General features: G+C 42.0%; 1 protein-coding gene across 2 annotated transcripts in view; it reads left to right on the top strand.

Annotated features, from left to right (window-relative positions):
* The window catches only part of EEFSEC (eukaryotic elongation factor, selenocysteine-tRNA specific), a 121,311-nt gene continuing 105,788 nt past the window's right edge, over positions 35-15,557 (top strand). The window contains exon 1 of one of the 2 annotated variants that reach the window (XM_021409269.1): positions 35-406. In XM_021409269.1, coding sequence (XP_021264944.1) covers positions 208-406 — 199 coding nt within the window. In that variant the 5' untranslated portion in view covers positions 35-207. Of the gene's footprint in view, positions 407-4,997; positions 5,357-15,557 lie in introns of those variants that run through there. The other variant, XM_021409268.1, reaches the window with a different exon arrangement.

Raw genomic sequence — 15,557 nt, 5'->3', positions numbered from 1 at the left:
GGGGCCGTCTTCGCGCTTCCGTGTGCGCCGCTCTCAGAGGGTCCGGCTGCGCGCGGGCGCTGTGGGGAGATGGGCCGGGGTCGAGTGGGGGCTTCACGCTCGGGTGGGCCTCGCTGTCATTTTGCCGTTACCTTTGTACTAGTTAAATAATTACATTTCATGTGCCCAAGGCAGCACTTGAGGCTTTAACTTCACTTTTTATACAGTATGTCTGCAACATCTTCCTCCGGAGCTGCTGAACTGACGGAAGAAACACTTCATCTCGGTGGGCAGATCCATGCCCTCAGAGCTCTCTTGTTTAACAGCTCTCCCACCAACATCGCCCAGCAGCCAGGTGTGGGCTCAGCTGCAGTGCTGCTGCATCTCAGAGGGTCTCGGAGCGGGCTTTTCCAGTGGCTTCTTATTGGTAGGTTTTGGAGTTACTCATAGAATCTAAGATCATCTAATCCAACTGCTGACCCACCACCATGCCTGCTGACCACATCCCTCAGTGCCACATCTCCTCGGTTCTTGAACGCCTCCAGGGACGGTGACTCCACCACTTCCCAGGCAGCCTGTGCCAGCGCATTACCACTCCTTCTGAGAAGAAATTTCTCTTCACATCTAGCCTGAAAGAAGGGAATCTTCTCCTTCCAATATATCATGGTTGATGATAAAGCAATGTCCATGTCCTAATGCTCAGTGTTAATGGGCTAACGTGGTGTGCTGCTGCTGATTCTGCTGCCACGACTGCCGCAGGCTGCCAGGCAGAGCTGCAAAGCGAAAAAATGTGATCCAAAACAGGAGAGCTGTTTTTGGGAAGGAAGCGTGGGCATCGTGGCCCAGGTCACAGAACTCTGGAGAAGACTGTTATGTGCCATTCATTCCCTTTTTGTCTCACAGCTTCTGTTAGTTTTGATTTAAATGTCATTCAGCTAAGTATGCTATTTGTTTTTTTTCTGCTAACTTGTTCTGTCAGTTTATATTTACATAATCTAGTTTAAAACTAATTACAATATAATTGCAGACATATGTAGTTCAACACCTTTGTAAGGATATCCTCTTATTTCAACTCTTGTAGCTAAGAATTTTTCAATCTAATAAATACAAGCTATCCTTTAAATAATTAAAAAAGCATGTATACTGTTGGACCCTATACGTCCTTCCAGGGTCATATTAGTCTCAGAATACAAATGCCTAATATGTACTGAGCTGCAGACATTTTTTTTCTGTAAAAGAGCAAATATACAACTTTGATTTCTCTAGTGGATTGCGCTCCCGCAAGTGCTGTGGGTATGTCTGGTCAGAGTTCAAGTTTCTGCCAGTTCTGGAAGAATAATTAACAAGGCTTGGAGGAGCTCTGAGGGCAGTGATATAGTTATAGCAATAAGTCTTATTTCTCTTTGGTGAAAGTGAGTGTATAGGAATATGGATGGCAGAAATTATAATTCAGAGGAAATGTAAAGATCAGATATGCTGCATAAGAAATACTAATTTATTTAGAGATTTTCTGATAAAAGTGGGCAGCACTTATTTATCCAAGAAGAAACAAAACTGGAAGCTTTTCTAACTGTCTAATTGTTTCTCTACAGCAATATGGTGTCTTAAAGATAGATCTGGGGCCTAAAAATTCAACCTGCTAGGGACCATCTTTCCTCATCATCTGCTGCCATAGTTAAGGTACAATTTTAGTACTGATATGCAGAAATCATTATGAAAATGGGTTGGCTTTCTATTTGCAGTACAAGTGGGTATTTCTCTCTATATATATATGTTACAAAAGTAAACAATTGTGTACATGATAGATGCAAAGCTGTCTTCTCCCTCTTACTTGTTCAGATTTGTACTACTGTTCATAAACTCTGAATGGTTTGGCACATCTCATTGTATTGATTGTTTTACTCATTCCACATGTTCTTTGAGCATTGCACTGAAACTGCAGTTGCAGGGAGGAAAGTACATTTGGGTGAAAGAAAATAAACAACAATCCTTTAGACCACACAGGATCAATTGTTTATTTGTCAGAAAGAGTGAAGTAGAACTACTGGAAAGTTTAGGACTGAACTTAAATAGCGTAAATGATCTGTGATAATTGATGTCTGATGTGTTATAATGCATTAGTATGAGGAAATACTGAACCTCAACATGATTTTTGTGATTTTGAATAGTTAACATATCGGTTACAGGGGAAGAGTAACATTTTGCTGTAAATCATGAGTCATCTTTCTCCTTTGCCCATGCCACCAGACAGAACATAAGTTGGTTGTTAGACCATTCTGCCCATCTCGTGTTATGAGTGCTTTGAGTATAATTTAATATTTCACTAGCCAGTTAACCAGAAAAAATAATACCTGTCACTAAAGGTCTGAACTGTTATTCCCCAGGTTTAATCAACTCATTTTACCAACGTTTCTTTTCCCCCCCTGTTTGAGGTCTCCTGTTTGGCACAGACGTCATGTGATACCCGATGTGGGAGCTGGAGACTGGAGAGCTGTTTTCCTAGTCTAAATGTTTGAGGTTACAGGACGTGGCCTAGTTTCACATAAGCTTTCAAATTTCAGTGGGACATGCTGAATCCTGAAACTGTCAAATAGTGTATTATTTTTGGAGTGAGAGAGAGTACGTGTATGTAAGTGTGTGAATGACCTTCACATTTTTACCCTATCCCAAAAGTCTGACTTCCTGCCCTTTCTCCCATGAGTCCATAAACTTTAGCAATTAAAGTGAACACTTTTTAAGGAAGAAATTTAGTGCAGAAGGGAAGAACTGGAAAGGGGAATGGTGTATTGAGGAGAAAACAAGGACAACAGAGAAATGCTATAAACTGATTGCTTCATGATGATATTGAAAAACACGAAGAAGTTGAGATTCTTTAATTTTGCCATTATCCCCTTTCTGTCTTAGTTAGGTCAAGATCTTTGTGTGTGTTTTATTTTCTTTCCTGCAAATGAAGCTGAAAGGTTTTTCCTACCTGTCATCGAAGCAAAAGGAGTGATGACTCTTAACAAATGACATCTCTTAATTTCCAAATCCTTAATTAATTCTGCAGACTTTATAAACAACTAGAACGGATGGCTCTTACCACTGAATAAAATAGTTCATATCTCCATCATACCTCCTCCTTGCTATTGGTGTATTTGTTTTACAGGTACCACGTGCACCATGATCTTGCAAAAAGCTGTGCCTTCAGGTGATGTATAGCCAAATTTGAACTACAGACTATAAATTCCTGGAGGCAGAGGCATGTTCTGAGTGATAACAAAACTGTGGACACTGGAGCAAACTTATCTTTTTTTGCCACTAAAGTGCAAGTTCTTTACACATAATTTCCCTTCCATACAAGGACAAATGCCTTCTCCATCTAGTGAGTTACCAGTCTTTTCTATATCTAAAAGAAGAAAAAGTAAGAATAAGCCAAAGTTCCCACCTGATATCCCTCTTACTCGCAGGTCAGATTTTTTTTTTAATCTTTCCTCATTACGTCTTAGCAAAACCAATTTTTTTCCCCATGAGTTTTGTCCACTATCCCTTTGGTTACTGTCAAAGCAAAGCCAAAAGCAAAAGCTCTTTGCTTTATTGGTAAGTTGGCAGCCCAAGCAACATGGTCATGCCTGAGCTCTTGCTGTAGCCTATTAGTTTGTGTGGGCCATTGAAATGGGCATTTCCTTTACCTCACTCCCAGTTTTTACAGGAATTGTAGAAACTTTTAAGATTTCTGTGCTTTGTCAAAACTTGTTGAAAAATAGCAGTATTTCAAATGTATTGGGAGAGCTGCTGGATAATGGCATTCTGGATAATGTCTCTTCTGGTTGGGAAGTGGACCTCTTTGCACCTTTTTCTTCTTATCTAATAGTTGATGTTAAAAAAGAATTAAATTGTATGTAATATTATATAGGGATATCTGTGTGGATTATGATTGTGTAGGGCCTTTTCTTGTGGGAATAGAAGTATACTTTCCATTAACTTTGCAAGTATGTATTGATATAACAGCTTGAGACTTTTAGGGCAGTGAAATGTACATAAGCTAAGAAGCCTTATGATTAACAGGAAACTATTCAAAGCCTGGGAACTTGGTCTGAAAAGTGACATTATGCTTGATTCAGTTCCCATGACAGAGCTCCCATCAAGCTGAACTATTCTGCTAACGAAACCGATTAACCTGGTTAGCTCAGTATATTGGCAGCACTCCTTCTGAGTTCATTTCTTTCCTTCAGGGAGATAGTTGTCTTTCAAATAGCAGTGTGCACTAGGAATGTCTGCTTTTCTTTTTTTCTTTTTTTTTTCCCATCATTGAGTCATTGACTAGCATCTAGACATCTGTGTGCTTGGTGACGAGTGGTAATTTGTACCTGGACTTAAAGCTCTGCAAATCGTTCTGTAACAAAACTGTTGTTATATGGAGGAATTTTCTTTGTAAGAATGCCTGGAGTTTAGAGTTAACGCTTCAACTAAGTCCATGGTGCTGAGAATAACCTTAGGAAAGCCACAGAATCATAGAATCATTAAGGTTGGAAAAGACCCACAAGATCACCAAGTCCAATGCCAACCCACCCCCCCCATGCCCAGTGACCACGGCTCTCAGTGCCACATGTCTGTGGCTCTCGAACAGCCCCAGGGATGGTGACTCCACCACCACCCTGGGCAGCCTGTTCTGGCTCAGTTTTCACGCTTTCAGGACTCAAATGCTTGTCAGCCTCTTTGGTGGGTTGTGTTACTGGTGGTGGTGGTTTGCAGGAGAGCTGTTCAGTACCACTGCTCATCTTGATTATTCTTAACTCCATCAAGGTATGCTTTTCAGGGAGCGCCCTACACAATATACTTACAGGAAAAGGAATTGCACAAATCCAGAAATCAGTGAGCAAGTGGGGGAAAAAAAAAAAAAAAAAAAAGGAATTACCCAGATCTCGACCTGCTTTTTGCTTTTGACTTCAGAATGTCTGTGCAACTTTAAAAAGCCGGAGTTCAGCCCGAGTGGCAGCTGTGAGCGGCTATCCTTGCAGGCTGGGGCCGGGGCATTGCGGAACGGCGGTGGCGGGGCGCGCGTTGCCGCAGGGGCGCTGTGCGGACGGACCGCACGGGTGCAGCGCCGCCATGGCCGCCGGCTCCGCGCAGCCCCGCGTCCTCAACGTGAACGTGGGAGTGCTGGGCCACATCGACAGCGGCAAGACGGCTCTGGCGCGGGCGCTGAGCACCACCGGCTCCACCGCCGCCTTCGACCGGGCGCCGCAGAGCCGGGCGCGGGGCATCACGCTGGACCTGGGCTTCTCCTGCCTGCGCACCGCGCTGCCGCCGCAGCTGGGCCCGGGGCCCGGCGAGCTGCAGTTCACGTTGGTCGACTGCCCGGGGCACGCCTCCCTCATCCGCACCATCATCGGCGGTAAGGGGCTCCCCACTGGCCCCGCTCAGGGCCCGGGGCTCCGGGTGGGACTCGGGGCTGTCCCCGCTGCCTGGCTCTGCCGCGGCCCCTGTTGCCCCTCAGATAAACCCTGCTCTCGCAGATGAGCTCTGTAAGCGCGACTTCCTTCGGGCCGGCCCGCTCTGCTTACACGCGCTCGAATGAAAGTTTCCCCGTCTGTGAGACCTGGCTTGCTGTTTCTAAGGGCAGCGCAGCTGCTGCTTTTCCCGTGCCGAAGCGGCCAGTGTGACGTGCCCTGTGGTTGGAGCTGTGCTGCACCTGTTGGACGTGCGCATGCTGAGCTCTTCTGCTGAGAGCTCTGACACGGGAGTGTTCGAAGCATTAAGTGGATTTTACTCATTTTCCATTGCAGCTTCGTAGGTGATGCATGGAGTTGATTCTGGCTTGCTTTAGGCAAGTTCACATTGTTCTGTGAAAAATAGGACCTGACCTGTCTCTTGCCCAAAGCTGGGAGGTGGCTATGTGTGGCTAAGGACGCACTGGGGATTGTGGCTGCAGCAGTGTGAAGTAGGCACGGGTTGGTCAGCTGAAGTACAGAGACTTCTGAAAAGTCATTTCTCATGCATCTTCTATGCTAGTGTCTCCTTAGTATGGAGTATCAGCCTCCTAGGTAACTAGTGGTAGGACAAGAGCTAATGAGTGAGTGGGCTCTAGTTGCCCTGTGGGAGGTTCAGGTTGGATATTAGGAATAACTAATCAGGAAGAATGGTGAGGCGCTGGCAGAGGCTGCCCAGGGCGTGGTGGAATCACCGTCCCTGGAGGTGTTTAAGAATCGTGGAGATGTGGCACTGAGGGATGTGGGGTTGGGTTGACGGCTGGACTTGGTGATCTTAGTGGTCTTTTCCAACCTTAATGATTCTGTGATCCTGTGCCTAAAGATAGAAGGGGAGCTGCAGCCCCAGGCAGTGTGAAGTAGCCACAGGTTGGTCAGCTAAAGAACAAGGAGTTCTGAAAACTTATTTCCCATGCATTTTTTATGCTAGTGTCCCCTTAGGACCAAGGAGGCAGTAGTTCTGCCATGCAGTGTGTGTTTCCTGGCAGCTGGACTGAGGTTCAGACTAATTCTCTCCTCTTGGTGTATGAATCAACCCCTTTAGAGCAGACGTGTGAGTGGTGTTAGCAGTGATAACACGGTACTATTTGCATTTCTTTTGGATAGAACAATAAACATTTCACTCATTTCTTGATTTCTGCAGCAGCGTCACTAACGTGTGCTCCGTAGCTGCAAGGGTGGAATGGCTCAGTGCCGAAATCCAGAAATCTGTGTTCGTCTTTTGTGCTTTACAATCAGTTAGCGATCTTAAGTGCTTGTAAGCACCTGATTATCTTCTGGAGAACTAAGTGTATTTTGGCAAATGGTAGCTTTTCTTGGACAGGCTGACAGAGTGACTGGTAGATAGGCATTCCTTTCTCTAGGAAGCAACTGCTCTGAGGGGTAAACTTTTCTTGAGGTCTCCAAAAGCCTGGGGAAAAATAGCTTTTGTTATCGCTTATTTTGGGTGCTGTTTAATACATAGATTTTTTTTTTTTAAATTGCTTCCTATTAATTGTTTTTATGAAGATATTGGAGCATTTAGTCACCACTACTCACACTGGTAGAATAAGTTATTCAATTTATGTCAGTGTAAGGCTGTGCTGGGAAAGGATGTGGGCTAGACTAGTTGAATAGCGGTATTCTTCTCAGCAAAAGTGATTCTGTACAGGTAGCAATTCAGACACATAAGTATGTCAAACTTGCATAGTTCCAATTATAGCAGATTACATATTCTAGTGAATATTCTTGATTTTTTTTTTTGTTATTAGTATGACAATGCAATTCTATATATTAAGAAACAGAATGGCAGAGCAAATGCAGTATTGTGTTAATACTTAGAGCTAGAAGTTTCAGCTGCCTTCTCAGTAGCATACACATAAATCTTGATATTGGATGCTCCTTTATTTTTACTACCAGGTTTAAAAAGTGAGACCTTGTTGTTAAAACCTGATCTGTGCTGGTGGGAACTATTTGGGACACTTGCAATTTTAGTATGTTTTGGTGAAATTCAAACTGGAGTATAGCATGTCCTGTGTAACAGGATACATCCTTCAGTTTTTAGGCGTCACTGTTTCAATATTGCAACCTTGTCTGAAACAGAAAGCCAGGCCGCCCAGATCATGGTACTTTAAAATTTAGATTGAGCACTCGTGATTAGGAAGTAGAATGAAAACAGTTTGCTATTCCATTTTCATTGCAACCTCAAACGCTGTGGTGCTTTTGTTATTTTTTCTTTAATCTGTTTTTTCCTTTTATCATAAATTTTCTGTACTGAAAGCTTTAAAATAAAATATAAGAGCGTAGTACTTTATCTTCCTGTCTTTATTCTGCACTTTGGATTTTCCACAGCTCTTGAAAACAGTGCTCTTTGCTATGTCCTGAGATAGCTGTGGATGCGAGTTAGCCTGCAGAAAAATGGGAGATGGGGGGCTGTGAGGAAAGGAGCAGGATGTGAGGAGCTGGAAGGGTGATGGGTGACGGGAGGGCTCTGTAGCAGCCTTCTCTTCTGTGTTACCCTCATGTGCATGCGGCTTTTGCTGTTGAAGCTGCAGGTGTGAAAATATGCAACTGCATGCTCTTATTTGAAGCTGCCCCCTTCTCTCTGAAGGCTTTATAAATTAGTCGTCTCCCCATCGACTGCCCCCATCCTACGGGATCTCTGGGTATCGCACTGGGTTTATTCATTTTGTCCGGTCTGCCACCAGACAAGCTCAGGAAGTTCCTTCTTGGGAGCTTCTTCCCAGCTTCTTAGGAGAAAGCAGTGATGTCGTCTCAGCCCTTCTCTTCCCCAGTGTGTTTGCCTCTGTTCTCCTAGCCTGTCTGCTTGTGGCAGCTCCATCCTCTCTAACTGCCATCTCTTCTGTGCACCCAAAATACTCGAAGGGTTAATTCCTCTGCTGTACAAGGCTGACAAATCCACTCCCAGACTCACTGAAACTATTTGCTGTTCTTTAATGTATTTTTGTCTCTAGCTAATTCTTGAAGGATGTTTTTTGTGGCCGAATCTAGTATTGCATTTTGGTCATGCTACACTAGGTAGCACTTGACCTTGCAAATACTTCTCACAGTCATTCACAGGATGCTTATGTAGAGACAATACCTTAGGATTCAGTGAGTGCAGAATATTTGAGCAGTAACCAGATGGAATGGAAAATGGAAGTCATATTTCATTCTCTGTGGCTGCATTTTTCTTACAAAGCCTGCCCTTGAAAAGTAAACATATCAAATGTTAAATCAAAAGTAGTGGGTTTTTGTTGTTGTTGTTTTTCTGTTAACCTGCATGCTAGGAATTGGAAATGCTGCAGACAGTTCCACCCAAAGTGCTTTCTTGTTATCTGGAAGATGACAGTCAAAGGCTGGAATGGAATAAGTGAGAGCACTTGACTCACTGCATTGTGGTTTTCACATGTGTTTAAGCCATGCTGGTTTATTCCTCAACTTTTGTGGGTTTGATGTCGCAGGAAGGTGTATTGTGGATAGCTGTATACTTTGGACTGTGCCATGTACTTCATGTATGTGCACTGTTGTTCTGAACAGCAGGAAGACAACTTTTTTCAGGTAGTTTATAATAATTTCAAGATTGTAGCAGAGGGTTATCTTACACATAATAAGTAGTGCAACAAGCAAAATGTTTGTATTTATAGCTGTTGGAAGTCAGATTGCTTAACAGAAAACAAATCTGAATAACTGAATTTTAATGGTCAATTCTTTGGCTTGTCACAAGCGACACGAAGCATCTGCATCAGCCTTGTGCTTGCCTTCTGCCCTGAAGGAATGACTGCAAAATGCAACACTGCTTTTTTTTTTTTATCAGGGCTGTTTTTTGTCTATTGCTGTAGAGATCCAAGTGATGTTTTCACAGAATTTCACACCAAAATGAGGTTGTTTTTATTGCAGTGCTATGGATTTTGTGTGTGATTTTAAAGCTTCCATTCTTGTGTTGAATCTCAGCTCTCCAGCGTTCCCCAAAGCCGATGTTGCCTTCATCATAGTAAAAGGAGACTTGCTTTTACATTTGTTTGCTGCAGACCTGTGCATCCAGAAGGGTCTCAAATGAGTTCAGCAGTAGGGGATGCCTGCAGAGAGGTTACACGAGTTAATCTTCCAGGAGAAATTCAATCCCCATATTTCATTTTAAGACCACTTTGCGTAGCAAAGTAGTTTAACCAGTAGCAGATTTTTTTTTACTTGCTGATGGTTAATTTCATGCCCTACAAAGGGTCAGCACACTAATACAGAAGAACATGATTACTTCACCCCAGCTTCCCCCACACGCACGCAGCGAGGGGATCCTGCAGTGTTTGTTTTGGGGGAGCTGTTGTCGGATGCCCTTTCTGTTCTGTTTTGAGATGGGTTCTCACAAGAACTTCTACAAAAGAAAGTTATCTTTTTTTACCCTATGAAGTTCAAAGGACAGAGCAGCCTTAAAGCAGGCTTTAATTGGAAAGCTACTGCTTGACCCTAGTTGTCTAAACCTGTGGGGGAATTCTGGCAAACTTGTAGTTTTGTAATCCTTATGCCTGGCTGAACCTTTGACCTTTTTACTTTATAACTAGAGCTTCTTTGTCACCGTTTGTCCCCGCAGTTCCTTTCAAAGAAAACTGCCTCGCAAGTGTCTGTTTCCACTTTGCTGCTGTGTTCTTTTAAGGAAGGGTATTAATTCATACCTGATACATCGGAGGGGCCAAGACTTTTGAACTTGCCCAAGAGCTTGGGGAGGGGGAAATGAGCATAGCGAAAGCATGTCTTGCTGATGCAAATGAGTACAATGAAAACAGTCTTGGGAGATCAAGGGAAACGTGGGCTTGCTACCAGCATTCAGATTCAGTCAGATGCAGATTATTTGTAAGATTAACATGGCAGCAAAGGAAAGTACTTTTATAACAGATTTGTTGTTTTGATGGGTTGGTTGCAAGCTTGTAAGAGGATTTGCAAACTCAGTGTTCTTCTTGTGCTGTTGTCGAGAAAATACACTGCCATCAGTGGGAACTTTTGCTTATTCACACCTTTGTGGAGACATGTCATTTCCTCATTTGCTCACCCAGAATGGAAAAGAAAAATAAAGTAGAATTCCATAGTTTTAAGGTGTTTGCGTGTATGGATGACTCTAAATTTGTGTGGAGGTCTCTTGCTGTTGATTAACAACATTGAGGGAAAACTTATTCTCTGAGGAAAGAGCGCTTTGTGTTGTTCAGCGGCTGCTGTTGTGGTCAGAAGGGTCACTGTGGGGGTTTGGGGACCTGCCTGCCAGCTTGAACTGGGAACAATGCGATAAGCTATCTCATTAAAATTATTAAGCTGTAGGTCCCACATAATGTATTTTGTATTCCTGAGATTTATGCAGCGGAAATACTTGTGAGTCAAGAGAGATTTTGGCTAGTTTGGAACTAGCATTAATGTAAATGGTGTCTAAACCCTGTTAAGTTTGTTGGATTTGTGGTGCTTGTAAACTGCTGACATTGTATTAAAAATGCAAATTAGCTTTATTTCTGTGAATGAAAAGCCTTTCTCTAGAAATTGAAACAGTGTCCTTTTTTTAACACACTTTCAGGAATTTGCTTGGAGCCTGATACTCGTCTGACAAATTAAAGGAGTATTTTTATTGAAATTTCTTAAATTAAAGCTCTTTTATTTCCTTATTGCGGAGCTATGCGTAAAGAGGAGGCAGCTGTTATAAAAACGGGACTGCCCTACAATGCCCTCTCCCCAACCCCCCGGAACACAACTTTTTCTACAGGATATCACAGTGCACAAGAGGGCAGCATTTGCTTACAATGCAGGATCCCGATGATAAGTAGGTAGGGTAACAGGTCAGTGTGGATGAAGTGACCTTACTTTGAAACGAACCAACATTATGTGGAAGCTTTGGAACTCAACTGTGGCGTAATTTTCCCCTTCCTAAAGAAAATGACCTCTGTGTTTTAAGGAAGGTTAGTCTTACTTCATTTACAACTTGGATAGCGTTTTTTATACCTTAAGCAATAAAAATACATGGAGTGTTGTCTTACACTGCATGACAAAAGCAAGTAGCACAGATGAGATGAAACAACTAGGTTTCGCAGAAGTTGGATGTGAGGGGGATGGCTCTTAGCTAGCTGAACTTGTAAAGCAATTGAGGATGTAAGAGCTGTGAAATTTAGTGTACACAGCTACTTTTTCTTCTCTGCTTTCCCACATTATTTAACTCTGCAAAAGCAAGGTGGCTGTACTAAATCTATTTTGAATTGTTTCTGTGTGGTATAGGACTTGTGTGAGATCAGGAGTAGAGTCAAACTTGATTTTGCCTGTGTACCAGAATACTGGAATACATGGAATTTTAGTCACTATCATAACATTAATTATTCTACTTTTCCACTGAGTATACATTATTTTTCACTTCTGTGTGTAGTCATGTTTTTTGAGTGCGGTAACAGTGAGACTAGCCTTCTTGTCTGCTACGATTTCTGCGTTAAGCTCTCTTCTGCTTTTTTGGCTTGGAGCTGACTTCCCTATTATTTACAATAGATTCAGCGTGCTTCTAAACCACACATCAACTGTTAAGCAGTAGTAGAGAAGAAAGCAGTCTTCCTTTTGTCTTACGGGTTGAAAAGTTTAAAAGAAAGCCATCACCTTCTGATCTTAAAAGCTATATTGAGTAATTGCATTCTCTTCTACTTCTCTTAAGAATTCCGTAAGAGATGTAGCATTCAGTCATATTCTGTTTTAACTAAGTGTATATCTTGTTCTGGAGATGTGATTTATAATTTCATTCTCCGTCTTAAATGTGGATTGTAAAGGAGTGGCTCTACTGAAACTTGTTTGAATGTTGACATTCTTTTCCTAATATAGCACTACTTTTCTACACAGCTGTTGAGTGGTTGTGCACATAGTTGCTTATATACAACAAAATTGGGCTAATTCACACTTCAGTGTTTGACACACAAATTTGACAGCTTCTCAGGAAAACATAATAACCAAGTCCTGTAATGGTGCTGACTAGTTCTGTTTGATCGTTCTCCCTATTGATTTAAAAACAGAATTTCTTTGTTCCATCATGCTGTGTGCTAGCATTCATCAAATAACTGCATGCCCTTTCATTTCATTTTTCCCTCATTTCTTCTAGCTTGAGTTTCCGTGAGCTGTTTGGGAGAGTGATCAAGCGTTATTAATCCTTTTGTAGATGTTTTAAAATATAAGCTATTGTCATGAAGTCTTGGAAATACCTGCGTAAAACCTATTTCAACTTACTGTAAGATAGGAAGTGTGTTTGTAATTAAAGTTGCCATTGTCAACATAAATTTAAAGCATATTTTTCATGGCAGTATTTTTGCTGATGATGGATACATTTCCTTGCTCAGTAGTCCAGTTTAGCAATTCACAGTGGTCTACTTATTAAACCGGTTTGTTGATTAGGTTCTGCTGTATTTGTTGTATGGCTTGATTTAGAAGCTGTCTTCAGCTGTTTCTAGATGCTAGATACAAGTGCTATGTATAAAACCCACTTTTAACAAACAGTTTCACTTGATAGAACCGTGAGCTTAACTTCTTTAATATATATTTTTTTACTAGCAGTAATAATGTGTGTTCTTTTATGACCGTTGTACTGTTTTTCAAAACCCTTACAATACCAAAATGCAGATGGAAAAATCTGGAGTATGATGCTGAAGCAGACGTGCAGCAGACCTCCCAGCTAAGAAAGCAAACCGAAGCTGCCCCCTAAAGTCATTGCTAAAGTCTGTGAGTGGGATAAAAAGTTGTTCCTGTGGTGTGGGAGAGAGCTGTTTTCTCTCTGTAACCCCAAGGTTGGCCTAGCAAGCTAAGGGCACTTCTTCAGTAGTGGTAACTTCCAGCTGGTTCTTGAATGCATTGTGTTCTTTGGGTCACAGCTCATAACAGAGCAAAATTGAGTGAGAGGTCCCGCAAAGAAAGAGTTGAACAGCTCGCGTGGTAACTGATTGTAAAGATACCATGCATTCTGTGAGGAAAATGTTCTCAGTGCTATCTGTAGAATTCAGATTAAATAGCCATTCTGAAATGCTTCCTTTAAACTGTTAGCTTCCAGAAGTGTTGCAGGCTAAGTAAATACCAATAATTCTTATTTCCCATCTCCTTATCAGTTATTCTACCAAAATGTTCTTGCACAGCCTATCTAATCTCTTCAAGTGTACATGAAATGGTTAGTGTTGGCTTCCAATTTGAATTACGATCTCTGTTTCAAACTTATGCTGATTAATTTTACATTAAATTGTAATTATCAGCATTACCAGCACTGGGGGTAGCTTCAAGTAGCCATTATATATGTGGAATATGACAGCAGAGCAGAAAAAAAGGGAAATAAAGCAGAGTTTAAACAAAAGTGAGCTGGTTGTATTCATTAGTACCTTAAGGGCAAATTATGATGATTTTTTTTTTTTTAACACTCTCCCGTACTAAGTTTGGATTTTGAGAATTTTAGAGTTTAGCCAGGTGAGCAAGCAGGCCCCTCAGCCCAGCCTGGAGAGATGAGGTGATTCATTTCGGGTTAATGATTTGTTTGTTTAAAAATCTATTTTCTTTCAGTTCTTGCCATAAAGGGATCATGAATATGTTGTTTAGTTGATTGTAGATCAGCTTTTTCTACAGCGCCGTAAAAGTGAATTTAATGCAATCCCTGTAGTGCTTTTTCGTCTTCTGTGCCAAAGTTTTCTTTTGCTTTTACGTCTTATTTGGGATGCAGCGTGTGGTTGGCATGTAATGGCAGTTGGTACTCTCAGATCTTAGTTGATCTTTTTAATTGTGGAATTTTGCCTCAATTTATAGTGCCATTTCACCTTTCTTTTATTTCCAGTGTATGTATTGTAGAGCAGGTGGGCATATTTTGGAAATGATTCCTGTATCTGTAAAATTTGAAGAGTCTTTGGGAACCTGTTGGGCAAGGAAAGCTATAGGAATATTTGGCAGCTACTGGTAGAACTATCTGCTTACATTAACCAGGGTCAGCAAGGGAAAATGTCTTTTGTCACAGACATTTATTCATGCTTAAAACTCCTCTTGTTATATTAAACACTTCCCTTCCAGCATTACTGCTTCGGAGAAGAAAGTTTCCAAAGTATGCAAAAGCTGCATTTCTGAGAAAGAAACAAAATAATTGTATTTTTCTGTTTTGGGATCAAGAGGGAGAGGGAAAATGGTTTCCTTGTATTTAACCATACTGCTGGATGGAAGACAAAGCTCGGTCTCTCTTGCTGACTAATGTCATCATCGAGGCATTTTTTTCTCCCACAGAGCAATTTTGTCTCCATTGAGACCCCCACAGCCATTGGCAAGGCTATGGCCCGAGATTAAATCTCATGCTTGGATGAAATTCTAATGACTGTAATTGTTTCCTCTTTTCAAGTCTGTGGTGCCTTCATCAAAGAGTGGTGCGGAAATTATGCATTTATGTTGTAAAAAGGGAGGTCACAATTACCTGAACCTGTGGTTGACTTTGGGGGATTCTGTGTTGTATTCTGGCAGTGGTTATCCACACTGACATTCTAGTATGTGAAATGATTTAAAGAGTGGCTTAGGGTATATGTGTAAGGGTATACATGTAAGGTCCCAGTCCTTCGGCCATCACACGCTGCTGGGCTGGTGCCTTGGTCATAGTAAGCAGTAAACGTGGCACAGGATAGGTGTCTGAGTGATGTGCCAGAGCCAATTCCCAGCATACTACAGCTGTGAGGTGGTGCTGGCTTTGGCTCCCCAGCTGGAGAGCGCTCAGAACGCGCTGAATGTCGCTGTTAGCGTGGGTGCTGCTGCTGGCATCTGGCACTGCAGGTGGGCTGGGTGTGGAGGCTCCAAGCTTGAACGTGGATACGAGAATACTGCATGTGGATTGCTTGCCCCGTGCTGCAGGGTTGAGATATGCATGTCTGTCCCACTGCGTGATGGAAAAATTCACATCAGTGTTTTGTGTTGTTTGATGTTATCATGCAGTTGTGTGCGTCCACAATTTTGGAAGCGTACTGTTCCCTAACTTCTTTGAAGATTTATGACAGAATTCAGCAACGTGCATTAAGCACATTTTTTTGAGTCATAATTGAGTTTTAATAGTTCATGAAGCATCCTGTAAAGGCATCAGAAGAATTGATCTAGGGGTGTTTCATTAGAGAATTAGAAAATTGTTCA

The sequence above is a fragment of the Numida meleagris genome, chromosome 11 (genome assembly GCF_002078875.1).
Source record: "Numida meleagris isolate 19003 breed g44 Domestic line chromosome 11, NumMel1.0, whole genome shotgun sequence".
Taxonomy (NCBI): domain Eukaryota; kingdom Metazoa; phylum Chordata; class Aves; order Galliformes; family Numididae; genus Numida; species Numida meleagris.
Note: the sequence above shows the minus strand (reverse complement) of the source record. Positions and strands in the feature narration are given on the sequence as shown.